This window comes from Epinephelus lanceolatus, chromosome 16 (assembly GCF_041903045.1).
Source record: "Epinephelus lanceolatus isolate andai-2023 chromosome 16, ASM4190304v1, whole genome shotgun sequence".
NCBI classification, from domain to species: domain Eukaryota; kingdom Metazoa; phylum Chordata; class Actinopteri; order Perciformes; family Serranidae; genus Epinephelus; species Epinephelus lanceolatus.
In genome coordinates, this window is record NC_135749.1 from 16,761,948 (window position 1) to 16,789,937 (window position 27,990).

Here is a 27,990-nt window from a genome sequence, read left to right on the forward strand (position 1 = left end):
ACCAAAGGAAATCATCATTTATCTTTGATTGTATTGCATATGATGACACTTGATGTTGACATACCTCTTACAAAGCATCAAAGAAAATAGCATACATGTCCAAAAACTCACAGAATGAGAGACGAGTTGTAACCCGGAAAAAGATATGATCTTTATTACAATAACATGACAGGATAATCTCTTCAAAATCACATAAAGGTTACACTCTTGTCATAAACACTATCCTTCCAAAGCCCACTTATGCTGATCTTTCCCCCTTTATGTGTAACATTTCACCCTGCCCTCCCAATGGATGAAAACTGTATACATGTTAGCTAGATATAGAAGTCTTTGTGATGCACAGACATAGTATCTGAGTTAAATTAAAACAGTAAAAGAGACAGTTCATACAAAATTGTCATACAAATTATCAGACAAACAAAGAGCATTCCTTACCATCTCTCCAGTCTTTACTAACAATATTGAAGGTACTTAAAATCTAAAACAGCCCTTAATTTGAACACTTTAAGGCACTTATTGGTGCAAATGTAAAATCAGTTCCCCCTTTCAGGTGATGGACGTGGATCAGATCAACAGCCTTTTTATATGCGTGTAAGATTTTTGAAAGAGGAGGCATCTTAAAAATCTTACAGCGTCTATGTGCACTGTGCACAACCTACCACACGGGTTCACTGGGTTCATTTACAGTTATCTGGAACCTGTTGCACCTTCTATCGTGTCTGTATCAATGTATTTATTTGGCAAACAGTTGGCCTGCTAAAAAATGGCTCTTCTCAGAAGCAGAAATCAAGGACCTGAACATATATGGCAGCTGAACAAATCATGTACCAACTCCACTTCCCCCCACCTCAACACGAACATCTACATCTTCTTTCAGTTCCTTGTTGTCATGGTTACAGAGCAAAGCAACATTACTGCAAGGCCTGATCAGCAGAGCTCCGACTCGGCTCTTCAGCACGGTTGACTGATCTGTCCTGAATGGGCTGCAGTGATCAATAACCAAGAGGAGGAAACTGTCTTCAAACAATGAAACAAGGCAATGATATGTATTCTAATATGTGTGTGTGTGTGTGTGTGTGTGTGTGTGTGCATGGGACAAATACAATGATGACCGGTCTGTCTATCTGTCTTTCTGTTTGTCCGTTTATTGCATCATTGGTCACAGGTTTTCTCCAGGCTGGTACTGCGGCTCCGTGGCGGTGAAGTAATCCTCCAGGAAGGACTGCAGGTACTCAAAAGTGTGCCTCTCATCGGCCTCCCGCCTCCAGCACTGCACCATCAGTTCATGGAGCGAGGCGGGGCAGCCGGGGGCACAGGGCATCCTGTAGCCCCTCTCCACCTGCTCCAACACCTCACGGTTATTCATGCCTAAAGGGATGGAGGGGGGAGGGGGATGTGGACACAGAGGAGTGGAGGAGGGTTCAGAGAAGGACATTTGGATTAAAACAAAACACGTGGCTTTACTGAAACGTAAATGTCACAAACTGGCAACAGTTTTGATCATGAGTGTCATCTGTTGTCTAGCTCATGTACTCATTTTTATGAATCTGAATCTACTGCGCATCTATTTTTACATTCTTTGTTATGGTTTATTTATGACTGTTTTTTTTATCAGTCTTACATTATCTTTCTGATTTTATGTTTTGTATCCTTCATTGTTCTTTTATATTTTATCTCATTCATTGTAAGTCTGTCTAATATGTTTTGTAACATCTGTTTTTTGTTGTATGTGATGCTGCTGTCGTGGCCTTGACCATACACTGTATGCACATAATGGATGTAGCCATGGTGATATCACATTCTTGTTTTTGGATGCCAATTCTAAGGCCTCAATTTTGGCAATTTGGCCATCGCAATCTTTGTTTTGGAGCCAGAAGTTACCGTATTTGGACGGATTTACACAGGTGAGTTATGTAAAAATTCACCCACCATACACAGGGTGTCTACTGGTATCCAGCACTTCAATTCAACACTTTTAAAGACCTTAACACGATCATTTTTTACCAAATTTAAGACTGATTTTTCTTATTCAAGCATTGCAGGTAAGTAAAAAGGTGAGTAGTATATATGTAGTCCTGTGGAGAGGTGTTTTTTTTTTATAGGATTATGGTTATTGAAGTGAGTTAAAACTCACTCTTTGTAACAGGTAAATGTCAGTATAAAGTAAAAGACAGTATTAGGTCAGGTTAGGTAGTAATACTATTAGGTTTTAAAGATTTGTAACATCAGGAATTTGAACCTTCAAGCGGAAGAGCTTGACTCATATGACAAAAGAAATTAAGTAATGCATAAATGAAATGAGATCAAATGTTTGTAAATGTAAAGACCTCACAAATTCAAATTTAAGACTATTCAATGACATTAAAGGCCCGATATTCATATAATTGAATGTAAGACTTTTGAAGGACCTGCAGACACTTTGTGCAGTTGTCATGAATGGGGAAATTATCTATAGAAATCAAAACCATTTATTCTACCAGACTGTAAACACGTTTATCTCTGCTGTAAAGTTGGGCATTTTAACATGGGGGTCTACAGGGATTGACTGGCATTTGGAGTCAGCCTCAAGTGGCCATTCAAAGAACTGCAGTTTTGGCACTGCACGTTGACATGATTTTTCAGCCTCTGAGGTTGCCACATGGCAATGACAGTACTGTAAGAGAGGTTTGAATCCCTTGTTAAAGCTGTCTTTGGTAACTTTAGTCATATATGCTGAAACTGTTGATATATTCACACAGCACTAAATGAGACAGAAAATCTGTGGAAATAATATTCCTCTGCCTACTCTGTTGCCTTGTACTGCTTCTGACGGAAACAACCAGTCAGAGCCGAGGAGTCTCTAACGCAGCTGTCATAAACTGTGGTCAAACTGAATCAAGATTCTGTTATTGCACTGCTTATTCCTCCTCTTAAATGTTTTCAGAAACATATCTTAGTGTCCTGTTTAGCTGACCATTTCCAACATAGCAGGAGAGTCACAAACTTTCTCAATTTACAGCTAAACAGTACATTAAAATATGCTTCTGAAAACAATTGAGGCAAAAAAGGGGCAATGCAGTAACAGAATCTTGATTCATTTTTAATCACTGCTGCCTACTTTACCAGTTTGGCTGCAGGTCATAAGCAGTGATTGACAGCTGCATCAGACTCCTCGACTCTGATTGGTTGTTTTCGGTGCGCTGCAGTCACTTCTATCAAACGGCATTAGAAGCAGTAGGAAGTGGAGGAGGGACATGATTTTTTTCACAGACTATCTGTCTCATGTATTCCTGTCAGATTTAGTGACAGTGTCAGCAAATATGACACAAAGTTAGTTAATAAAAGTTACCAACTCTAGCTTTAAATAAAGTTATAGGAATATATTAAAGTTCCAAGTTCAGTTTTAGAGTAAATAAACTGTATAACTTCCAAATCTCTGTATAGTAAGTTAACATAAATAACGACAAATTACTACAAAAACAAAGTATTGATTTGATTAAAATTCTTAATCAAAAGATTTTAAAATGAGCAATGCTCGGTGTCAGCGTATCAATAAGATGTTGCAAGAGAAATTATTGCCATTTATTGCAGCATCCGTCGCCACTTGAGGACATACAGTAAACTGGAAATGTTTGGGTGAGGAAATGGCATGATCTGTGTGCTAATTTGCACAGCAGGGTCTCCCCTTCCTTCCCATCTACTTTTGCAATCACATTCGAGCAAGGCACTAAAAGGCCCTAAAGTGTTGTGTGTCATTTGTTCTGGTTGAAAATTTAAGCAAACTACAAAAACACTGAACAAGCAGGTATCATCCAGTACCTGGGTACGGCACCCGTCCCTTAGTGATGAGTTCAGTTAGTAGGATGCCAAAGCTCCATACGTCTGACTTGATGGTAAAGCGTCCGTACAATGCAGCTTCTGGAGCCGTCCACTTGATGGGGAACTTCGCCCCTGAAACCATGGCAACACAGTGAAGATGTATAATCATATAATTAGGATAGGTTATGTATAAAAATATAGGCACGGAGGCAGAGGCAGACACTCTTAATCATTGCATTGCATTCTGCATCTCCCTCATACACGCTCACTTAATATCTCATGCTGTTACCTTGTCTGGCGGTGTACTCGTTGTCCTCAATGAGCCTAGCCAGGCCAAAGTCAGCAATCTTGCACACCAGATTGTCTCCAACAAGGATGTTAGCTGCCCGCAGGTCACGGTGGATGTAGTTCATCCTCTCGATGTACGCCATCCCAGCTGCAATCTGTGAACACAAAGACACAAAAAGAGCTCAGAGAGACAGTGAAAGTTTGTGTTTGCTTTAAGTCAGGCAGTGTGTTTGTGTTTAACTCACCTGTGCAGCCATGTCCACCAGCTGTGGCAGCTTCAGACTCTGTCCCTCACCATCTTTTAGGAAGTCCAACAAACTTCCTGAAAAAATAAGGTTGCAGCTTCGTGACTTTCTAGTTCTCATATCTGCTGTGTATCACGGTGGGTAAAAAATATATATTCAGTCAAATTCTTTTTAGATAGATGCTTGTAAGTTCACAGTGACAAAAGTAAATATTTTAGTTTCCTTTGCATGAATACAACTTAATGCCAACTTTTGTCTCTGTCTTTTTGGTTTTCAGAGAATACTGAATACTCACCCATAGAAACAGAATGAGAAGAAAGGATACTGAACTTTAAGCCGTGGTCTTTAGGAAGACTTTCATTCACAATTCTCTCTCCCTCACTCAAACCGCTTCTTCCAATCATCTTATTATGGGCGTCCACTCTTCTAGTTAACCACTCAAACTTTACCACTATCTCTATCATCCAATCATGTTGAAATATTACTGTAACAGTTATTTCTCTTGTTGCCATAACTGCATATTTGTTGAAACATGATGTAACACTACTGTAGCTGCCTCTGATGAACGACTGAGAGCCGCTGCTCAGTGGACAGCTGATGAGATCGAGGGGGATAAATACATTCACAGCGAATTAAGCGTTTGTTTCGACCAAATCCAAGTTGATGATTGCTGGAACAGTGGACTAACTAACTAGATGACTAACTAAGACTGTTTCGGGGACTTTTATTTTGTTTCTGTTGAGTTTGAAGGAAGTGTGTTTTATGATGAGTTAACAAGCCAACGTCTTCGTTCAGTGAAAGAGAGAAACTTGATATGGTGTACAGCTGTATTTTTCTGTTTAATAAGAAAAATGGTGTTAAGATATTCCCTTTCCCTTTGTGAATTCATTTTGTTTGTTTATGAGATAAGTACAAAGGTAGTGAAGTCTCTGCTCGAACACATCTCCCAGCTGAAACTGAGGAGATGGGGGTAGGGCGTTCTACTCTCATTCTATTTCTATGGTTTTACCTGCCTTGAGGCCACCTCCATGGGGAGGTCAAAGGTCAGAGGAAGAAAAAGAATCACTGGAATCTTTAGTTCAGTATTTTGCCCAGCATGGAGACTTTAACTGTGATCTTTCAAATTACAAAGTCTCTGTGACCACAGAATTCACTTCTGCTAATTTTTTTTACCATTGGGTAAATGCCTTGAGTGTTGCAGTTTAGGTTTTGGTTCCTGTTTGTTAGTTTGTCTATTTGGTTCTCAGCAGGAGTGTCCCTGGCCAAAAATGGTCCCACTACAACACACTACAAGCACTACAAACTGCAACGAGGTTATGAGGCAGACAGCCAAATGGTGACGTTTCCATGTCCAATAATGGTCCAGTCAGTACCTCTCTTACAAACCAGGAAATATCTACCTACCCACCCACCTATCTATCTATCTATCTATCTAGACCTACCCATCCATCCATCTACCTACCTAGACCCACTCACCCATCCATCTATCTACCTAACTAGACCCACCCATCCATCCATCATCTATCTATCTATCTATCTCGACCAACCCACCCACCCATCTATCTATCTATCTATCTATCTATCTATCTATCTATCTATCTATCTATCTATCTATCTATCTATCCCTACCCATCCATCTACCTACCTAGACCCACCATCCATCCATCTACCTACCTAGACCCACCCATGCATTCATCGATCTACCTACCTAGACCCACTCATCCATCCATCCATCTATCAACTATCTATCTATCTATCTCGACCAACCCACCTATCTATCTATCTATCTATCTATCTATCTAGACCTACCCATCCATCCATCTACCTACCTAGACCCACTCACCCATCCATCCATCTACCTAACTAGACCCACCCATCCATCCATCATCTATCTATCTATCTCGACCAACCCACCCATCTATCTATCTATCTATCTATCTATCTATCTATCTATCTATCTATCTATCTATCCCTACCCATCCATCTACCTACCTAGACCCACCATCCATCCATCTATCTACCTACCTAGACCCACCCATGCATTCATCGATCTACCTACCTAGACCCACTCACCCATCCATCCATCTATCAACTATCTATCTATCTATCTATCTATCTATCTATCTATCTATCTATCTATCTATCTCGACCAACCCACCCACCTATCTATCTATCTATCTCGACCAACCCACCTATCTATCTATCTATCTATCTATCTATCTATCTCGACCAACCCACCTATCTATCTATCTATCTATCTATCTATCTATCTATCTCGACCAACCCATCCACCTATCTATCTATCTATCTATCTATCTATCTCGACCAACCCACCTATCTATCTATCTATCTATCTATCTATCTATCTATCTCGACCAACCCATCCACCTATCTATCTATCTATCTATCTATCTATCTATCTATCTATCTCGACCAACCCACCTATCTATCTATCTATCTCGACCAACCCACCCACCCACCCACCCACCCACCTACCCACCCACCTATCTATCTATCTATCTATCTATCTATCTATCTATCTATCTATACCTACCCATCCATCTACCTACCTAGACCCACCATCCATCCATCTATCTACCTACCTAGACCCATTCACCAATCCATCTATCTAGCTACCTAGAACCCTACCCATCTACCTATCTACCTACCTACCTACCTGTCTGTCTGTCTGTCTGTCTGTCTATCCATCTATTTATCTATCTATTTCTGTCTCATTGTTTTAAGCCTGTGTTGTTTGTAAGAGTCAATAGTCTTCATCCAAACCGTCTTTGATCACACACGGGAGACGGTGCCTTCAGGACTTTGTGCCAGAAAGTTAGGTGACATCAAATAAGGAACAACAAAATACGTATGAGTAGTAAGTTTGAGTGGATGAATGGGGCTTTCAGCTTGGAGACCAGATTTTGAGTCACGTGTAGGTCAATGTTAGTTTATTATTTGGTCATGTTAGCTTTGTGTTTCAACGTTGCTAGGGCGCTCATAAAGGACGTCCAGCTGACAGCCAGGTAACGTTATGGACATCGGGGTGACTTTTATTTTGGAACTGTTTTTTAACCATAATGGGAATGTCTCAGTCTTTTCACAAAAGTTTTAAAGAATGGTTAAAACGAGTGAATCCTTTTCCAGATTCAGGTGCAGATTAAATAAGTGAAGAAGTTCTCATGAACTGCAGTAAAGTATGCAGCGATTCATAGTATCTACACTATATCACAGGCTTGACAGTTTACTCAGCTTGATACCTTGGCTCATGAACTCAGTGATAATGTAGATGGGCTCCTCAGACACGACAGCGTAGAGCTGCACCAGCTTGTCATGGCGGAGTCTCTTCATGATCTGAGCTTCCTCCAGGAACGCCTCAGGGGACATGGTTCCTGGCTTCAGAGTCTTCACCGCTACCTTGGTGGTACCGTTCCACATGCCTGGCATAGAGACGAGGAAGAGTTAATGCACACATAGTACGTGGAGACACACAGAAACATACTGTGTACCTTGCATAATGACAAGGCAATAGCTGTACATGTACACACTACTTATACTTGGACACAAACACCCACGCATGCAGATATAAATATAAAGAGGCTGTGACAAAAAACCACATGTGGTCATACTTCTGGTGCATGCAAATGATCGCTGTTGAGGAGAACATGCATGACATGAGACAGAGTGATGTTAGGGGGCAGGGAGGTTTACTGGTCCTAACACCAGCAGTACCTGAGTTATATGGACAGGCACAAACTGGGATGGGAATTGATAAGATTTGATTGATTCCAATGCCATTGACAATTCTGCCTGTTGGTCTGATTCTTTATCTATTTTCTTACTGAATCCTGATCAGTTTTCTGTGTGAGAGCAAAAGTAGACATACAGAGGTTGTCCGAATCAACAAATGTGTTTTATTATCTCTAAGTCTGAACTCAGTGTAGACACAGAGTAGAAAAAAGGCATGCATGTGACACAGTGTGACACTGATGTTAATAAAACAGTATATTTACCCTCAGTAACAGACCAGCAGTGGCACTAACACATCGAGTGTCAGATACATGGCATTCCTGAAATTTAAGCCCATGATGCTTAGAGAGACATTTCGGTATCATGTTAACTGTCCGCAAAACACTCTGACATGGATAAAAGGAAGTGATAATCTCGGAGGTATACAATTCCGATGGATCGCACAATTTGGAAGCCGTTACAACTGGTTCTCAATTCCCATCCCTTGGCACAAAGCTTGCTGGGCTTCAGGGCCAAACTTTGCACGGCTTAGAAAACCCAACACACGTAGATTCAGTCAGTGAAACTGCATGACAGTCTCAACACAAATTGGTCTTACATGTAACGTGGGAATTCCAAGTGATATTGGGAAAAACATCACAACTTTACTTACAAACACTGACATAAATGACATGTAGCATAAACAATGATTTTTGCTACAGGACAGCAATGGACACTGTACGTTGGACAGACAGTTCTCCCTCTGCCTGTGGAAGGCGTCAGGGATTGGCCGTATCAGTCTCACCCATCCAAACGTCCCCGAAGCAACCCTGTCCCAGCTTCCTTTGCAGGGACAGCGCGTCCCTGTGCACCTCCCAGGCATCCCGCCCTAGGCCCATGGTGAGTGGGGTGCTGTTAAGACAGGGCTTGGTCAGGTAATAACACAGCCCATCATTAGAGCCTATTAAGGGGAGGGAGGTGGGAGCCAGAGAGGGTGGAGATGTAGAGAAAGGAAAGAGTGGAAGTGGGTGATGAAGAATGGGGGAAAAGGGTGTAGTGATGGGTGACAAAATGGGAGAAAGATGGATGGGGAGGTGACAAAGAGGTGAGGTGAGATGATGAAACATGCACATGCAATGACAGTGGAGGAGTGAACAAGTCTGCACACCTGGATGTAAAACAAAGCCACATTTTTATTCATTAACTGCTGCCTCTGTGTTATCACACACAGCAATTTGTTTCACTGCTGCAGTTTGAATTGAACACAAAACATTTACAAACTAGTCCAGACTCCATCTATCAGCTATGTGTGTGTGTGGTCCAACCCACAGGTATACTGCAGGAAGACAGACTCTGAACAACACAGACAGATAAACAGGGCTTTACAGTATGTTTTTGTGAGAGCGCAGGTGTCTTTACACCAGAAGCGTTTACTGATGTTCTTGTCAACTGAACACAACCAGGACTTAAATGCATTATATGTACCTGCTCATCTTTTAATGCTTTATTTTATCCAGGTGTGCTCCCGCTTTCACCTTCCCCCACTGCAACACAGTCCCACAATTCCTACCCATCCAGACTTCTCCAAACTGGCCGTTGCCTAGTTTTTTAATCAGCTGGAGGGATTCACGGGGAATCTCCCACATATCCTTGGTCTTCACTGATAAGTCGGCCAGCTTAGGCATGCCCCGCTTACAGCTGCCAATCAAACGGCAGCACAGTCCCGCCGCTCTCTCTGAGAGAGAGGGAGAGGAGAGACAAACAAGCAGGCGAAGGGAAAAAAAGAAACAAGAGGGAAAGAAAACAGAGGAAAAAAAGCAGCAAACGCAGAGATAAAAAAAAAAAAAAACATGACAGGTTGCTTATGCGCTTATGCAACTGACAAGTTAACCCAAAACTAAAGTACAAAGACACAAGGAAAACTCAGCAAAACAGACATAAACACACATTCTGAGCAGCAGCATCTACAAACACAGACAAGGCAATGCAGCACAAACAAAGTTCATAAGAAAAACAAACAAACACCAAAAGCAACAATATAGGTGGCCAAATCTCTCAGGTTGCTTTTCATGTTCGTGTCATGTGAAGTCAGTAACTGCAGAGTGTTTATTGTATCAACATATGCCACTAGGGGGCAGATTTACACTGACAGAGAGCAGATGAAGTGGAGGGTGTGAACCCTGCTTGTTATAACAACTCAGAATCAAGCTGAAAGAATCACTAATGGTCAGTGGTGGAAGAAGTATTGAAATCTTTTACTAAACAACTCTGGAAAAATGGATGCAATATGTCAAACTTCTGAGACCAGACTTTGTTAAGATAATTACTACTTTTTAGTTATTAATTTTTCCTTTTTCTCTATTGCGTTTTCCTCTGTCCAGATGTTGCAATGTAAAGTGTGCAACTTTGTAAAGCCAAACTGCTATGGTATTTACTTTATTTTGTTTTGTTTTATTTAATCTAATTTAGTTTAATCAAATGTAATTTAATTTAATTTAATTTATTTTGTTTTATTTTATTTTGTTTAATTTAATTTAATTCAATTTAATTTTTATCTTATTTCATTTTGTTTTACTTTATTCTATTTTGTTTTGTTTTATTTTATTTTATTTTATGTTGTTTTGTTTTGTTTTGTTTTGCTTTGTTTTGTTTTGTTTTATTTTATTTTATCTTATTTTATTTTAGCCTTTATCTCTTTATCTCTGAATGCGTATATTTTTTTATGGCTCGTTTTTCATAGCCAACCCTTGAAAATGGAAATAAATAGAGTATGAGTCAGCCTAAATGAAAACCAGGCCGAGGTTTCATTTGTGATACAAGATTCTGTCTCACAATTTTTTATTTTTTAGTCACTCTTGAAAATGAAGAAAATGAAAATGAAGAAAAGAAAGAAAATGAAAGAAATCCTTAACTAAAGTAAAAGTGAGTGTCTTACAAACAAAAGTTCTGTATTTAAAATCCTAATCTTGCCCGACCATCATGGGTTTACAAGACACTATTACAATATTGTTGTAGTGATCAATCCAAAATACATATTATCTTACTGCTCAGTCCCAAACAAAATAATTTGCCTTTAGTCCCAGCTCTGACAAACAAAAAGGTTCTACTTCTGAAACATAACTCAATTTTTTTATGCTCATCCAACCAAAAGGAAATAAGTGGAGGTCATTTTACTAAAACATACATCCCTTATGTCGTCATAGGCAGGACAGTAAAATGAACCTAATTCCCAGATTATTGTTTCTGATGCATTAACATGTAAGATTCATTTTAATATTGTTGATGCTGGTCAGGGTGGAGCTTAATTTGATTACTTACTGCACAGTTATGTAGATGAGTCGTCCTTTAACAAAGCATTATATCTTATAAGCTGATCATATACTTCATTGTAAAATCTGAATCTGAAGCTGTCAGGTAAATGTAGTGTAGTGAAAAGCACAATTTTCCCTCTGAAAAGTAGAAGCATAAAGTAGCATCAAATAGAAGTCCTCAAGCAAAATATGTACTGTAAAAGTACTTACTTTCCACCACTGGTAAAAGTGTAATCACAGTATGAATCAAGCAGAATAACAGGCTCAAAGTCTGTCTTGAATTTGGGAAGAGAATGATTAAGACAAGGTTGATACAATCCTTGGAAGCAGGAGCTTTGGAGCACGAAGATGCAAAGAAAAAGAAAATGTAACCCCCTTATAACCCCTAAATTGAAGGAGAAGCATAAAATAAGAGGATGAATTAGTCCCCATGTGTTAATGTGTATGTTACCTGTGTAGTGCTCCACCAACTGCTGAACTGTGTCAAACTGTGATCTCGTGGTAATGTAGTAGCCACCATTGTCTAGTTTGCGGATCTTATAATGCTTGACGTGGTCTCCCTTGTTGTCGTCCCAGTCACGGATAGACAGAGAGTAAGCACCTGTAAAGAGAGAGGAGAGGAAGAGGGAGGTGAATGAAGGAGGGGAGAGTTGGGGGAGAGGTGAGAGACAGAAAGAGAGAGAACAGGAAAGTTTTCACATATTTAGAGCAGCGAGTCTCTATTAAGAGTGAGTGTGGCCTCATTACCTTTGGTGGTCTCGCTCTCTCGTATAAGGAAAGTTCCCCTCTGGTTGCCATGGCCCAGCAGCTGTCTCTCCGCATCCTTCCTCCCCATCTTCCCAAAATACCACCTGTAACCATGACAACAGCACATGGGTCACCACAGCAACAGCACACATCCTGTGACCTCTGCCCTAGGACTACATGTCGATTATCTGTCACTTTAAACTCGTCGCACATGTAGTTTTGACTTCTGTGTGTGTGTGTGTGTGTACTCACTCTTCGGCCTGTATGGAGTCGACAGGAGCTACGTAGTTGGAGGGGATGTAACCTGAGTTGCCTGTGTCCAGAGAACGAGCCTCCCACCAGTCACCCTCTCTGCACAAAAGCACACACACAAAATGTGAGCTTGCCTGACAACATTACAGTCAGCTCACAATTTGATACGACACATGATGGAGAGTTTGTAGCTCTATACTCTAATTCTACTTTCAACAATGTTAAAATTAAAAGGAACAATGACAAAACTGTGCGTCATTAAAATGAATTGAAGAATAAAAGGTGTCTAGACGACGATAGAGAAGATGAAGAGCAAATGTGTGAAATTGCTGGAGCGACGGCAGCTTTAAACACCCGCAAATTTAAACTTCAGCATACAAAGTGATTTTAGATTTCCGGTGTAGGACAAGAACACTGATCAAGAGCACGAGCTTGTCATCATCGCCGGCAGCAGTTGACACCTCTGACAGTTCACAGTGTTAATGGATGACAGTTAATTGCAGCTTGTGGCGCGTAATGTATGCAAACAAAATTAATTACCTTTTGGGAGTCAAAACTGACCTCATTTAAAATGACAGCTCAACACAAAATCAAAAACACATATATTTTATCTTACCTGTAGTGCTATTTATCATTCTAGATTGTTTTGGTGTGAGTTGCTATGTGTTGGAGAAATGGGCCATAAAGATGTCTGCTTTCTTTTGGATATAATGGAGCTAGATGGCACTCAGCTTGTGGAGCTCAAAGAGCCAAAAAATAACATTTGAAAAACTTGACAGCAATGTCTCTTTCCAAAAATCATGACCCAATTACTAAGGACAATTCACAGACCTTGGTGTGAGCAGTTTAATGCAGGAACTATTTTCTTTCTACTAAACCATACTGGCCAACTGTATCACCGTGCAAAAGGAAGCGTGCATTGACTCATGTTTGTGACAGCACGATATGTAAACATTAATGGCATCCTCCTGTGCTGAGCTGTAATGTAAGCTATCTCATTGGTGCTAAGTGAGCTAGCAGTAGCAGTATTTTTTTTTTATCATAGACTGTCCCTTTACGACATTTAATCCATGTAGTTTGAAATCATGTTTCAGCTTCAGATGCATTTGGTCGATTACAATGTTCTATGCCACAGTCCTGTACAGAAATGTTATGAAAAGTTGTATTTGGGAACATTTGTACATACGTGTTGTTGATTATCTGGAATTTCTCTCCTTTCTGAAAAGTGAGGTCATCTTCAGTGCGAGCGTCATAGTCATACAGAGCTATAAAGAGAGTGACTCCACCACCTGCACACACACACATAACACAGATACATATGAACGCACACAACAAGACACACAGAAGTTATCCGTTTAAAGTTATACACCGACTATCATGTAGGGTTTTACTGTTTTAAATGACCTGAAGGATACATTAAAGGTACATGAAAATAGTTACTGAAGTCAGGATTCCTCCTGTCCACAGTGGATGTGAGGAGATCCCTTCATTGCACGATTCCAGTGTAAGAGATGAGGGGCAGTCTGAGTTAAACTGTACAAATCAAATGGGTATCTTCCAAAGTTACAGTCTTCTTAGTACCTCTTTATGTTACTATCCCAGTCAGGAAACACAGATTGTACTTTGAAAGTTATCCATTAGATTTGTCTAAATGAGACTGCCGAAGCCTAAATGACTGGATTTTAAAATGCATTTCTGCATAAAACCTCCATCGCTTTTAATAAATTGCATGAGGAAAACACTTCAGGGCCAGTACGGTCAGGAGCAATCAATAACGCTTTCAACGTAGCCTACATATGAACATGTGAGTATTGTTTTAAGACAGACTTTTAAAACAATTTTCATCATTCTACATGTTTGTCATGTTTATATAATATTCTGAATCATGTTTTGGTGGAGAAACATCACAGCGTACCATCAAGACTCTTACAAGATATATTTATCTGATCTTTATAGTACCAAAGATATAATTTTAAGATAAAAACAAATGTCACTGAAGAAGCCCTGGGTTAGAAAACTATACTTGTTAATATGCATATTGATTTTCATAATATAAGACCATTATACTTGCACGCACACACACACACACACACAGACTGAGTCCTACTTGCTATACCTCCAGGCCGCTGGTGTGTGTTGGTGTTTGGGAAGATGGTGCTTGAAGAGAAGCCCTTGTTGAAGTCTGGGATGGTCTGAGTGGGGTCGGGACAGTAACGGCCCGGAGTCAAGGCCGAGGACAACCCTCCGTCTGCGTTGCTAGGAGACTGATCCGTAATGTCTACTGCTGCTGTTGATGTTAGTGCTGCCTTGGCGGACTTCTTCTGCTTGCAACAGGTACACCCCATAATAACCACCACAGAGACAGCGTCTGTGAAGGCAAGCAGAGTTAAAGAAACATGGCACAACTTTGTCAGTATGTAAAATGTCAGTTTTACTTCTCTGCGTTGCTGCTTGATGCTGATGATGATTAAAGCTGTATGCAGTTTGTAAAAGCATTTTACTTGGTATAAGTACAACACAATAATCTTTAGTAACAATGTGTTTGTTTAAAAGTTGGTTCAGAATTTAAAAGAAGTGCCTAGTATGAGTTAGGGGCTGGCAGGTTGTGTCTGAGGTTACTAAGCAACCCTAACTGTATCATAGTCTATTTGCAGGGCTGATCTTCTTCCAGGCGCTGTTTATAAGTATGTGAGCATATGGTCCTACATTTCCCATAATGCAACTTGATAACATTTTCCCTTAGACCACTGCTGCCTGATAAACAAACACCACAAACTCCATACATCCAGTTTGCAACAACAGCCCTCTGTTAAATTTTCAAACCTGGATCCTGTTTCCACCAGACTCCATTTAAATAAACATTTTAGTGTGTATAGAGCCAGCATGATTTCACATCTAACTGGGTGAATAAAGGATTTATTTCAACTAAACCAGAGTTGGTGATTGGCAGAATAGTGGAGAGACAAACCAAGATGGCTTCTGTGAGTTTTGTTTTGTTTTTGTCGACTTTAAATGAAAAGCGTTTTACTATGATAAAATCACTGTTTATTTGAATGGAGTCTGGTGGGTTGGGTCATGGTGAGTTTGTGGCTGTTTCTGGTTAAACAAAAAAGATTTTAAGGTCTATTTCTGAAGGATACTTTCCATAAATTCTCTGACTCTAGGCCTGTAAGTGGCAAAAGCAATCACTTTTAGTGGACGTAAAATGACGGTGCAAACATGCCCTAAGGGGTCTCAATTAATACTGGATCGGTTTCATAAACTGTTGTTCCCATTAGTCACTAGACACAAAAAAATGGGAAAATAGAATAGAAATCTCCTCCAGTCACAGATGGCATTATATAACTGTCTTCACAGTAAACCTGACTTCATGTGTAAAATTGATGGAGTGTACCTTGAAGTATAGTAATGACTCAACTACCCAATTAATCATATTATCAGTGCTCCACACATGATAGAGATCATTTTAAAATTACTTTAAATAATCTAAGTCATGTCTACACAACCTGAGTTTTCAAACACAAGCTGATACAAAGTGAAAGCAACACACATCAACAGCACACAGGAGGTCACTAAACTGAGGAGAACTGTCGAGAGAGAAGCAACAAACTTTAAATAAAAAAAACTCAACTTCCCTACAGCAGGAGGAGGAAGAGCGGAAGTGAGAGGTAAGGCGGGAAGGAGAAGTTAACTTTTTCCTCACCTGATGTCTTCCTCAGTCAGATCATCTGTCAATCACCATCGCCACTGGAACAAAAAAAAAAAAAAGGAGGGGAGTAGTGAGTGACAAGGGGCGGAATGAGAGAGCAGGGCAGGAGAGGATGAGTGGCAGAGCACCGGAGAGGGAAAAGGTTTTGGAGGATGTGAGAGAAAAGGCTCAAAAGCGTTAAAGCATGAATAAAGAGATGCGTGAAGGGAAAAGCGAGGAGACAGAGAAGTTCGGAAAAAAAAGAGACAGCTCGAGATAAGGAGAGACAGACAGAGAGAGAGAGAGATGTGAGGTTAGCCACTTCCCTTTTTGCTTTGCAGTTTCGAGAAGGGGTACTCAGTCATTCTCTTCTCTCTGGTCAACAACTGTGTGTGTGTGCGTGGGTGTGTGCGTGTGTGTTTGTGGTGAAAGAGACCTGTAAATGTCATCACTGGACAGAGATAACTGACACAAAGTGACAGTCACTGACAGTGTGAAATTTGTTTCACAAAGATCATTATGTGCACACATGTACGAAATCCTGACTTCCAGTTTTGAGCAGGCCGCAGTGCTTCAATAGAGCAAAAGCTGGTGCCAGCATCAAGAGGAAATAACATACAGAGAGGACTGTAAAACATTTTAATTGCGTGTTGGCTTTCCTGATCAACACCAGTCTGTTTTTTTTTCACTATGATATCTGCAGGAAAACAAATCTGCGTACTGCTAAGTGCCAGTGTGGACATTCTTCAAGCGCCAGTCGACGGTTTATTAGGCACACCTATCTTAAAGCAAAAGTTTGAAATTTTGGGATATACTATTATTTGCTTTCTGGCAGAGTTAGTTGAAAGGATTTATAACACTCGTTTCTGTACAGTAAATATGAAGCTGCAGCCAGCACCAAGTTAGCTTAGCTTAGCATAAACACTTGAAAAGGTACAGTCACACTGAGGCGATATCTTGGCTGAATGTAGGAAGTGCTGGGTGTGATGCACACGGAAAGCTAGTTTGCTAGCTAATGTTAGCTAGCTTGCAATATATACAGTGAAATATGTTACTGATACAGTTTCCATTGTGTTACATTCCATCCCTGTCTCTGAGCTCACCCAGCCAGACAACATCTCTCATTTGGGACAGTTTGTATTTTTCATGGCCAGTATCATACAATATCAGCTAGTTAAACACAGCGGCAATCAATATGTCCTCCACACATACTTCTTTGCCAGTGGTACAGGGCATGACTTAGCTGGCCAAAGCTGAACTCCACGTGATGCAAAGAAACAAATTTGCTTTGCCACTGGACGTGAATGTTTTTTCACCCTTTTGCTCACAAGGTGAAGACAAATATTTGTTATAATAACTTTGGTCATGTGTGACTGCGCTCAAACAGGGATACTGGCAGGCCTAAAGGGCCGTAATGTTGTGTCTCATTTGTTTAATTAAAACAAAAACAAGCTACTCCTTTAAATGATGCAGTCTCATTCTGGCTGGGCGATATGGAGAAAATATAATATTACAATATCATTGACCAAGAACCTCAATAATGTAATTGTGACAATATTTTGATTAAAAAAAATCGTCCATAATGTGGATATATTGACTCAGTGGGTAAAGACAAATAATAGAACAGATAGAACAGTCTGATGAGTTCATAAAATTACATCACTTTACTGTAACGCAGCCTTTAAAACCAGGAAAAATATCCAAAATCTAAGAGGATATCTAGTGTCTTACTACAGTATCACTATAATGCTCTGCAATAAATCTACATTTACAAACATTATGATGTTGAGTTTTTGTTGAAACTGTTTTTAAGGGGTGCAGATTCATTTATAGCTGAAGCAATTCATCATATAATCGATTGATTGATCAACAGAAAGAAAAAAATCAGCAAAAGTGCCAGAAATCCCACATTCAGTTTTGGTCGCACAAAATAAACTATTTAATGATGTCACTATGAGTTTTAGGAATTTTTTATAAGTATGTTTCACTTTTTTTCCAACATTTTAAAGACATTTCAATTGATTGAAAGATTAAAGGTCCAGTGTGTGGGATTTAGGGGGATATACTGACAGAAATATATATAATAAGTATGTTTTCTATTGTGTATAATCACCTGAAAATAACAATTGTTATGTTTTTGTTATCTTAGAATGAGCTGTTTATATATTAGGGTTGTCACAATACTAAAATTTCAAACTCGATATCGATACCCAGGAAAATATTCAATACTCGATACCATTTTCGATACAGCAGCAAAAAATTAAGAGGCATGTCATTTTTTAAATAAAGATCAGAACAGTAACATCAATGATGACAACAAAAAATCCCCCCAAAATAAATAACAACCAGAAATAAGATCTGTCCATACAAATGTATTTATCTACAGCCCTGTTTATTTTCTGTGCTTCTGGTGAATTGGCACCATATTTTCGTTGCTGATCAAATAGAGTTGGTAGTTTAGGCTCAGGATGCTCCTGTTTCTACCTCACTATGTGATCAGAGAACCAGGGGTTACGGGAGAAACCAAACATTTTTTTAGCTTCAATCTGTGACTTTACAGTTAACATAACTTTTCAGACACAAATAATTGTGTTGTCCTGTTAAACTAACATTGTCTATTAATGTTACAGACGGGCATGACTGATAAAGTTTTCTGCTTAGCTCCCACATTAGTGTTAGAAGTTATATTTTAGTTTGATGCTGGCGACACCAGCTGCTCAGCTGCTAGTGAGGGGAGGGGCTATACCTGCCATCTGCAGCGTGCTGTGTTCACTTCACTAAATATTTCCAAAGAGCACTTTTTCCTTTATCATTTTTGACCAAAACTGGCTGCTCTGATCCTCCTGCAGCCGCGCTGGCCATATTACAGCAACAGAAATGTGTGCATGCATGCACAGCGACGACAACAAGCCGGGTTGCAGCGAGGGCTCTGTGCCTGCCAGACGCTGCCTGCACAGCGCGTGTCTGTCGGACCCGTCGCGCACACCCGACAGGCACTGAGGTGGCGTGCACTATTAGTATCGATACTTTTGTAAATTAGTATTGTATCCGGATACAGTGTTTGATTATCGATACTTTTCAAAGTATCGATACTTTTGACAACCCTATTATATATACAGTACATAGGGAGCGGGTCGTCATCCACAGAGAGTGCATCATCTTTCTACAGTCGCCCAAAACAGACAGACTAAACACTAGTTTTTGCCTTTGTGCATCAGCCCCTCTGTGACAAGCTGAATGGCGCTGTAAAAACACAGATTTTTTTTTTTAATGTAAAACTGTTTTATTCAGTGTTTTGACCACTTGAAATCTCCAAGGCCGACTGTTTTGGAAAGAAAGTAACCTCTACGGATTAAGGATAGACCGATACATCGGCCGGCCGATATATCAGGCCGATATTTGAGTTTTTACTTGTATCGGCATCGGCCGATACGCGCGTGGGTTCACGGATTTATTTTTCCCTGGCACTTTTTTTCATTTGAAAGTATGTGGTTAAGTTGAACAAAGCTGTTGAATCGTACTGTGTACAGTAGTTGTTGTTTTATTTGTGCTTCAGCTTAAATATTTTTTTATTTTATAAAGACATTACTGGAAGATTTAAGAGCACTGAACTCTTTTTTTTATTTGAATGTATAATAATAATAATAATAATATTCTACCTGTTCTACCTCAACTTTCCATCTTGTTTAAGTATTTTTTACTGTTCAATAAATGTTTCTTATTTTAAACTTGAGACCTGTAATATTTGTTATCATTGTGTCATTTTTTTTATGTAAATTGAGGGAGCAAAAGCAGTATCGGCCCCAAATATTGGCTCAAGAAAATCGGCAGTCCATAATCGGTCATCGGCTAAGGGTGATGGAAAAAAATCGGTATCGGCATCGGCCTTAAAAAATCCATATCGGTCTATCCCTACTACGGATCATTAGGTTCCCTGCTAAAAACCTCCTAAATGTCTGGATCTGGATCTGAAGTTATCAGAGTAAGGAAAAGGAGAAGTTTTCAGCTGGTTGTAATCTGCAACCCTCACCATTAGCTGCCACTGAATCCTACGCACTGCTCCTTTAAACAATAATGAAAATAATCTTTAAATTCAGCCCTAGATTAAAATTCAGAGTCAATCTGGAGGCTGTAGCTTCTGATATTTAGTTTAATGTTATTGATATAATTCAGTTACACAAAATTTTAGAATTACTTGTCTGTATGATGCAATAAAACCCAACAGCACCACAAACTACAGCCTCCAAACTGACTATAAAATTGATTCAACGCCTCTCTAAAAGTCTCAACTAAACTGAACATTATAACCTTCATGAAGGTAGAATTTATAGCAGAACTGTTGTATTAGACTGCATTCATTTTACCTATACTGTAGGTGCACTCAATAAACTGGCAACTCGGTGTAAAGTGGCCGTAGGATTCAAACTGGCAACCTTTCATGCTGACTGACCTCCAGGCTGCAGCCTCCCCACCTACTGAGGAATGTGAGGGAAGTCACACACAGGAAGAACAATACAGGTTGTGGCAGGGAGTAACAAAAAAAAAGAGTAAGTAATTCACTTTCATTATGAAAAAACACCAGAGCTCCCAGTTGACAACGCTAGGTTCGTCCCATCCACCCAACAAATTCCCCCAAAATTCCTTTCAATCTTTACAGCAACAAAGGCTATTATGGGCGACATCCAGGAGAGACTGGAGCAAAATATGCAAAAATGTTATGTGTGCACGAGCCCGCACGCACACACACACTCATTCACTATCAGGTCGGCCATCAGGAGAGCTACAGGAAGTTAGCCCTGTTAGAGTTTCCTGTCCACCCTTTGGATAGCTCCCCCCTTTTCCTGGAAACTGAGGACAGAGTCCACACACACACACACGCACACACACACACACACCAGGCAGCTGCAGTGCAACAAACACCCTGAACTCACACATCTTCCTCTCTGTTGCTGGTTCTCTTTTCTCCGTGCCTACACCCCTGCACTATCCACCCTATCGCTGGCTTTCTAATAAGCTTTAGAAAGGAGAAGTGACAGTGGGCCTCCTCCCTTTCATCCTTATCTCACCTCTGCTCTTTCTCTCATTTCATCTTTTTTCTGCTCTTCTAAGATTGGCAGATGACCTCAGCACAATAACAAGGATATACACACACACACACACACACATACACAGAGAACTGTGTTGTGGGACGGCCTTACAGTCATTGTTCTCTGTTGGGTTCCTGTTGATCATATTTCTGTCTTCCTCTCTGCACACAGAAGCTGCTTCAATTCGTAAATAGCACCTGATAATTCAATTGACCAGAGGTGTTTTCACACAAAGGCAGCATTTCAACAGTAAAGTCACACATGCAGCAAAGTGCACGGCCCACTGGACAAAGGCTTCACCAATCAAGCATGCACAGAGAGCAGAATTAAACATGCATGCGTGTATTGCCTCACCTTTGTCTGTGCTTTATGATATAAATTAGATTTCTCTTTCAACCAGCTTCAACCATATAAGGTACCAGAGCAAAGTGTGTATGTGCGTGTGTGGGTGTGTGGTGGTGATGGGTGGTACGTTTGCGGAATTGGCACACTTTGCACTTATTGCTACTTTATAGGTGTTTTGTAAAAGAGTGTGGCTATTACACCAGAGTAATTTAAAAACAGCGTAAGTTCCTCTTTGCTTCTTGAAACTAAGAGACAAAATGAGATGTAAAGCATGAGAACAGCATGTAAAGCAGACAAACACACACCGTGCTCGATTTTTGCAAGAGTTAAGCTGTGATATGTAGTCTGAAATATAAGATAAGATAAGATAAGATAAGATACACCTTTATTAATCCCACAATTGAGAAATTCCAGTGTTACAGCAGTCAAGGGGAAAGAGTCAGATTAAAGATTTCATTATTTAAAAACTTAAAAAACTACATATGCAAAAAAGTACACAAAATATAAGAAACAGCAGTAAATAATGATGATAATAACAATAATAATAATGAGCAGTGGATAAAAAGTGAGCAATGGATTAAAGTGAACATATTTAGTGCAAAGTGAATATTGTATGTGCAAATAAACAACAACATGGGGGACAGCAATGCTCATAGTGGTGTTTATAAAGTGTCCATAGTGTCCGAAAGTGTCCATGGTGCAGTTTACTGTGAGCAGTGCTGGTTATGTAGCCTGACAGCAGCAGGCAGGAAGGACCTGCGATAGCGATAAATATGTCATTAGGCAATGAAAGATGTAGTGATATCCTTGCATACAATGTTTAAAAAAAGGTTCAGTCATGTTGCCTTTAACCTTATCTAAACTATGTTAAGCCTCCTGCCACCAGTAACCTGCATATGGTGTAACAATAAAATGGCCCAGTCATTATTTCTCCGTGATATAATTACCATGAATGCTTGCCTCTTGCCACAAATAAAACAACTAATTTTCAACAAACTCATTCCTCAGATATATCTCTGTATATTAGCTCTGTTATCTGTTTCAAAACTTCGCTGCACTGCTCACTGTCGCAGCAGATTTTTATAGCAGCTGGCAAGAAGAAATAATTAGAATACAGAAGCAGCTTCCTCTGGTGGGGACATGTGTGGTATTGGTTTGTTGTAACTCTGTCTGCAGCGACAGGCCCTCCAGCAGTACAGACTCATCTTTGTTAGACTATAAGCATCAGTGTTCATGCCAGTGACAGTTTATGCAAGGGTTGTTACATAAAACTTCTTACCTAGCCTTAATGGTATGATGACATACAAATAGTTTGTTATTTGTTTACCAAAGTTTTGAAATATCCACCTCCACCCAATAAATGGAGGTGAATTTAATTTTGTAATTCACAAACTTGAAATACCTTCTACCAAAAAAGTTGACTTTAGAAAATCTGCCCTTGATCAGATCAGTGGATTTTCCAGAGTAACAGGTAAACTGTCTCTGGGGAGAGTTGTCACTGCTTCATTTTTAACTTTATCTCCCAGTGATGTGAGTACTGTAAATTTAATTTACCTCCATAATTGAAATGGGTTGGAGGCAGAAATCTGGATATCTAAAGACGTGGACAAATGAAACCAAAACTAAATGCATAGATGCTTCTTTTTCTTTTTTAATTTACTTAACCAACCCTTTGAAAAAAACAAAAAAGTAGCAATACTGCACTCCATTACAAATGTCCTGTGTTCAAAATGTCTTTAAGGTATAGAACTATTATCAGCAGATTGTCCTTAAGTAAAGGTATAGAACTATTATCAGCCAAATGTCCTTAAGTAAAGGTATAGTACTATTATCAGCCAAATGTCCTTAAGTAAAGGTATAGAACTATTATCAGCCAAATGTCCATAAGTAAAGGTATAGAACTATTATCAGCCAAATGTCCATAAGTAAAGGTATAGAACTATTATCAGCCAAATGTCCATAAGTAAAGGTATAGAACTATTATCGTCAAAATGTCCTTAAGTAAAAGTATAGAACTATTATTGGCAGAATGTACTTAAGTATGGAAATTTTATCTGTAAGGTGTACTCGAAGTACCTGAAGTAAAAGTACTCAGCATGCAAAATGGCCCCTTTCAGTGTTACATTTTTACATTATCGAATCATTATAATTGACGAGGTGGAGCTTTAAAGTAGTGCTGGGTGGTATACTGCTTTAACCAATACCAATGCATAGCTAAAACAACAGCTGTAACTCTTAAATAGGCATCAAACAGCGCTACGTTCACATGTAGCCTTGTTAAAGAGTAATATGAAAAAGCAAGCGGCAGCTTTTAGGGTATAAAACCAACGATCTGACCTGATAGTCGATTACTCACCATGTTACGTTGAATTCATGAAGAAAACCTTGTTTTACTAGCATGCCTCTAGAATCCAAGAACTGAGAAACTTCTTGATGAGTTGAAGTACAACAGCAAAACTGTATCAAAACATTAGTTCACAAACTCTCACACAACTCCTGCAGTATGATCTCAGTCTCATCTACCCAGTTGTGCGCTCACTACTTCTCAAACAAATGCATTTCTGCATAATCTTACTATTTAAAACACTTCTGTATTAACAGCGTCACGCATGGACGAGTAGTGCGCCTGGCCAAGCATGTGCGTTCGAGCTCTTCAAGCGAGGATGTTTGGCTGTTGCTAAATGCAGCCAGTTCATCAAGAAGTTTCTCTGTTTTGGATTCTCTGTTCACCACAGAGGCATGCAAGAAAAGTTTTCTTCGTGAATTCAAAGTAACACAGGGTGAGTAATTGATATACAAATGATTATTTTGTGGGTGAAGTGTTCCTTTAATCTAGAATAATGCAACATGATTATATGTAGAATCCTAATCTGAAAAGTAACAAATACCTAGACAAATACCTAAATAAATATTCAGTGTATCTGGGGAATAAAAAAGGGGAGTCTCCCTCTGAATTGTAGTGCAACAGAATTATAAAGTAGCATTAAATGGAAATAACACTCAATAGTAAAGTATAAGAACCTCAAAATTATATTTGTAAACTCTGTGACAATATAAGGAAGCAAATAAATTCTGGCCCACAAAGCATTAGCACGCATTCAGTGCACATTTACAAAATCACAATAACATCACCCTTCATCGTCACGCTCGCAAACATCCAAATCCAAATGACACACCCTTTCCTGCACAGTGGACTGCAGATAAGCTGCTCCCAGTGGGGGAATTCACTGCGGGAACACAGAGAAACACACACACACGATTGTTCAGATCTGTTGAGTTTCTCTACTTTTACACCAGTTCTTTCCAGACTTTCTCCAGTCCTCCTCTTTTCATGTTCCTCCATCTCTTTTCTTACACATCTTTTATTCCACGCTCTGACCCTCTCTCTCATTAGCAGGAAGCCCCACAGGATGCAGAGGGTGAGTGGAGCAGGAATGATAGGACAATGGGAAGCAAGCTGTCACCGAACCCTCACACGCATAACACACACTCACAGAGAAAATACACACACTCAGAAGGGGGCGGGAGAGAAACTGGATGGGGGGTGGGGGCAATGGAAAAGTAAGGTGTCTCGGCCATCGGGACGTCCTGTTTCCACATGATGTCATCACATCCTCCAGATACAGGAGTGAGATGGCTTGTTGGAGGGCATACATAACTTATGTTACAGAAGTTAACCAATCTAATCCTGTTTGTAAGCACTCAGGGCCCGCACCTATGGGTGCAACAAGAAGAGGAGTCTTCCTCAGGTTGTATCAGTGGTTGACAACAGCAAAACCCCTGTTTGAAATGATAGATGTAGTTAACGCCCTTCGTCCAGGGGTGTCCAACATCAGGCTGCAGGCATGGGTGGATTATTAGACAATGGGCCCCTGGGCACAGATATGTAATAGGCCCCACCACCTCCTCGACAAAGGAGCAAGACACACAGATTTGCATCCTTTTGTGATTTTTTGTCTCTTTGTAGTCATTTTATGTCTCTAAGTTTGTCTTTGTAGTTCCTTTGCATTTTCTGTGGTCATTTTGTGTCTCTTAGTGGTCATTCTGTCTCTATGTGGTCATTTTGAGTCTCTTCATGGCCATTTTGTGTCTCTTTGAGGTCATTTTGTGCCTCTTTGTGGCCATTTGTGTCTCATTGTGGCCATTTTGTGTCTCTTTGTGGTCATTTTATGTCTTCTAATGGCCATTTTGTGTCTCTTTGAAGTCATTTTGTGTCTCTTTGTGGCCATTTTGCATCTCTTTGAGGCAATTTTGAGTCTCTTTGAGGCCATTTTGAGTCTTTGCGTAGTCATTTTATGCCTCCCAGTGTCTCTTTGTAGTTCCTTTGCATTATCTGTAGTTAATTCGTGTCTCTTTGTGGTCATTTTGTGTCTCTGTATTTTGTTTTTGCCATTTGACATTTTGGAGGTGAAGGCTGGAGGGTCTTTGATACTTTAGGCACCTGGGCCTGTGCCCGGTATGCCATGCGATAATCCATCCATGGCTACAGGGCTCATCTTGGATAAGTTCTCAACAGTCCCAGCCCTCAGCTACTTGGTGGGAAAGCTGTGTGACGATGCTGACGTCCATTTTTTAACCCCCCTCCCAAACTAAAAAACCTATCCACACCGCCTTCCTTCCTGCCTGGCCCCGAGGCTAAAGACAGGAACTGACCTCGTAAGAAGAAACAGGAAGTGATGAAGTCCGGCCTTGGACAGCCTAATCGCGTTTTTTACCCATCCGACCCTTAAAATTCCACGACTTCACACAGACACACATGCCACCTTGAAATCAGTAATGAAACAAAGATTTATATTGATTACTTCGAGGAAGGTGGTTGATTGTGAAACCTCCCTGCAGCCTATCATGATGAAGGGATAAACATCTGACACCTACTGTCAGACCACGCTAAAGCCACAGAAACACTTCAGATGGATGGACATGTTAAAGAAACATCCAGCCCTGCCTTTTCCTCAAGGTGGTTTCCTGTAGGCGCGTTGCCAAATAAATCACAGTCACATTTACTAAAGGAATATTCTTCCTCTGAAGAAAATTTAACACAGTCTGGCAGATGTGAGGCCTTCAGCCTAAATTACTTTCAGAATTTATCTGTCAGAGATTTGACAGAGGTGCAGTGGTACAGTTACAGACAAAAACACCAAGTTGATCCCAGCAGTCCACCACAAATCCAGATCCTATGCTAAGCTATTGTTTGACCCTTTGAACTTTTCACTTGTCGATGAATGTTCTATAACTACAGCCTTATAAGTGATGATCCAAGCTTATAACTAGTACATTTTTATAGGAAGAGAAACCACTTCAAAGCTCTCATGATTAAACTCTGGTAAATTCCAGTCTTTCAATAATGCAATGCTGTCTGTTTGATTTCTAAATATCAGCCACTCTGGTATGCTTCAAGCATGAAGAGTGGAAGTACTGGTATCCGCACTCAATTAACTTCTCACAGGCAAACTACCCAAACTTCCTTTTATCGGACAGTAAACACTCCAGAGTTACCCAATTTTCAAAAACACTGACAACAGTCAACCAAGCTCAGCTACAGTCTATTTGAAAAAGGTACAGAGGGGCTGTGGTGGTGGTGGTGGGCTGCTGAAAATACTTATCTAGGTTTATGTGGTGCTTTCAGAGTCCTTTTACCTACCTGGGTTAAATTAACACTGCAATTTCTTAAGTCTCTTTCACAGAGATGTACTACGGGCAACTTCCTCCACTCATACAGAACAGAAAGTGAAAAAGTTCAAAGCAGAATCCATTTAATAAACAATGTGGGAAAACTACCTGTCCATATGTGCCATATTCTACGTACATTTCCCACAGTTTGCCTTTAAATTATGAGCAGTGCTTATAAAACAACAAACCACACACTTTAAATATAACACAGTGACTACATGAGACGTTTTCAGACATTATATGATAAGCAGAACAAACATACCTGGCACAAAACACGTCGTAATCCTGGTGTCCCGAGGTGAGTGACTGCGGTGTCCGGTTGGCTCGCGGAGAAAAGTCGCGAGCTACTGCGCTGAGCGGGTGACGAGAAGTGAGCGCGCGCCTCGTCCGGAAGACTTTGGGAGCGGATTTCAGGCGCGCAATGTCCACCCAGAGGAGCGCGCGGGTGTAAGGGAGTTGAAAAAAGACCTATTAGGATTTTATTTAACTGAAATAATAGTATTTTTAAATACCTTTAGGAAAAGTGGACAACCGGCGTATTAATTGAGAATGTAACCTACCTCCAAAACGATTCTCCTGACACTTTGACAGTTTTCAAATCAAATTAGCTTTATCAATGATTTTCTCGGCTAAATTGTAAAAATAGTGGTAGCACGCGCCAGGCTACGTCACAATGAAGGGTTGAGCGAGACTACTTTGACAGCAAACACACCAAAAAGCACCAAGTTGAAGTTTTTGTGGAAGTAGGTGCAGCCTGCAGCCCGCATACACCCAGAAAACCGGCAGTAACTGCTGCTGATTCAGTCTGGGTGTGATTTCACTCTGATGCC

At 40.1% G+C, this 27,990-nt stretch overlaps 1 protein-coding gene across 7 annotated transcripts; it reads right to left on the reverse strand.

Moving 5' to 3' along the window:
• Positions 1–126: 126 nt before the first annotated feature.
• yrk (Yes-related kinase) lies at positions 127–27,955 on the reverse strand. 7 transcript variants are annotated; one of them, XM_033636991.2, is made up of 14 exons: positions 27,423–27,955; positions 16,074–16,117; positions 14,487–14,738; positions 13,557–13,659; positions 12,371–12,469; positions 12,119–12,222; positions 11,823–11,972; positions 9,631–9,795; positions 8,866–9,021; positions 7,592–7,771; positions 4,332–4,408; positions 4,088–4,241; positions 3,799–3,930; positions 127–1,368 (listed from the first exon to the last, which is right to left on the reverse strand). In XM_033636991.2, the coding sequence occupies exons 3-14, from the start codon at positions 14,713–14,715 to the stop codon at positions 1,160–1,162; spliced, it is 1,758 nt and encodes a 585-aa protein (XP_033492882.1). In that variant the 5' UTR covers positions 14,716–14,738; positions 16,074–16,117; positions 27,423–27,955; the 3' UTR covers positions 127–1,159. The 7 variants fall into 7 exon arrangements, with proteins under 7 accessions (XP_033492882.1, XP_078031605.1, XP_033492880.1 ...); XM_078175479.1 differs by lacking the exon at positions 8,866–9,021 and having other exon boundaries at positions 27,423–27,555; positions 27,721–27,954; XM_033636989.2 differs by lacking the exon at positions 8,866–9,021 and having other exon boundaries at positions 27,423–27,954.
• Positions 27,956–27,990: the final 35 nt, after the last annotated feature.

Coding starts and splice junctions, on each gene's coding strand:
- yrk (XM_033636991.2), bottom strand. CDS start 14,715: ATGGGGTGTACCTGTTGCAAGCAGAAGAAGTCCGCCAAGGCAGCACTA. Junction 4,242..4,331: donor TGGTGGACATGGCTGCACAG/GTGAGTTAAACA, acceptor TTGTGTTCACAG/ATTGCAGCTGGGATGGCGTA. Junction 3,931..4,087: donor CGAGTACACCGCCAGACAAG/GTAACAGCATGA, acceptor CCATGGTTTCAG/GGGCGAAGTTCCCCATCAAG.